We start from the raw sequence: 963 nt of genomic DNA, 5'->3' as shown, positions 1-963 counted from the left end.
TATATATATATATATATATATATGCATGTATATTACCTGGAATGAGAGGAAAAGTGCGAAGGGCTAGCTGTGAGCAGGATGAGGGAAGTATCAGAAAAGACCTCTTGCTGCTTATAGAACAAAGGAGAAGAGTTAATCTGGAAGCCAGATGATGAGTAGTTGTCTGGCCACTTTTGATGACAAACCAGGGGGAGAGTGTTACGGTTCAGAGCAGAAACACTTGATGATCGTTGGATACAGTCTGATGACATCAGTGACTCCTGGCCAAAGGTCCATTCACTTTGGTGAGTGGAAAAAAAACACCTTGGTGTTATCGATGACAATTCATGTATATATAACATAGACAACAAACTTTTAGGCGACACCGAAAACATGGTACAACTGTAGATAATACTTAACATGTAACAGAGAAAAAATTGAATAAAAAAGAAATTCTAATTTCTGGATTGTTTTTTTTCTAAACAGAAATGAAAGCAAGTTTTACTCAAGAACTTGTTGAAGAAGTTAAAGTAGAAACAAATGGAACAGTTACACTTACCTGCGAGATGTCTGAGGAAAATATCAAAGCAACTTGGTTGAAAGATGGTAAAGTCTTGCAATCGGACAACAGGATTAAAATGGTTACAGAGAAAACAACACAGAAACTTATTATAAATAAAGTCACATCAGAAGACACTGGTGTATATACATGCAAAGTTGGAAAAATATCTACTACTGCAAGACTAATTGTTGAAAGTATGTATTTGCAAATTAGTGTAATTTGCTTAAAAATGACTATTTAATTTTCAAATATTTCTTTGTTCTATAATATACTAAAAAATATTTAGAAACATATTTTATGGAATTGAAACTTTGAAATATGGAAATTGTACTGAATATGTCTAAATTTAATGTCTAGATTACACCGAATGTCACAACGCATTTTTGGCAGATCAGTGGATTTGAATGTATGTATGTATTTAT

At 32.7% G+C, this 963-nt stretch overlaps 1 protein-coding gene across 1 annotated transcript in view; it reads left to right on the top strand.

Moving 5' to 3' along the window:
- The window catches only part of LOC106869541 (obscurin), a gene marked incomplete at its 3' end in the record, with an annotated part of 380,350 nt that overhangs the window by 98,813 nt on the left and 280,574 nt on the right, over positions 1–963 (top strand). Inside the window, exon 19 of the mRNA XM_052970280.1 lies at positions 466–735. Within this exon, the coding sequence (XP_052826240.1) occupies positions 466–735 (270 nt within the window). The remainder of the gene's footprint in view (positions 1–465; positions 736–963) is intronic.

The sequence above is a fragment of the Octopus bimaculoides genome, chromosome 1, assembly GCF_001194135.2.
Source record: "Octopus bimaculoides isolate UCB-OBI-ISO-001 chromosome 1, ASM119413v2, whole genome shotgun sequence".
Lineage (NCBI taxonomy): Eukaryota > Metazoa > Mollusca > Cephalopoda > Octopoda > Octopodidae > Octopus > Octopus bimaculoides.
This window is presented reverse-complemented; position numbering and strand designations above follow the sequence as displayed.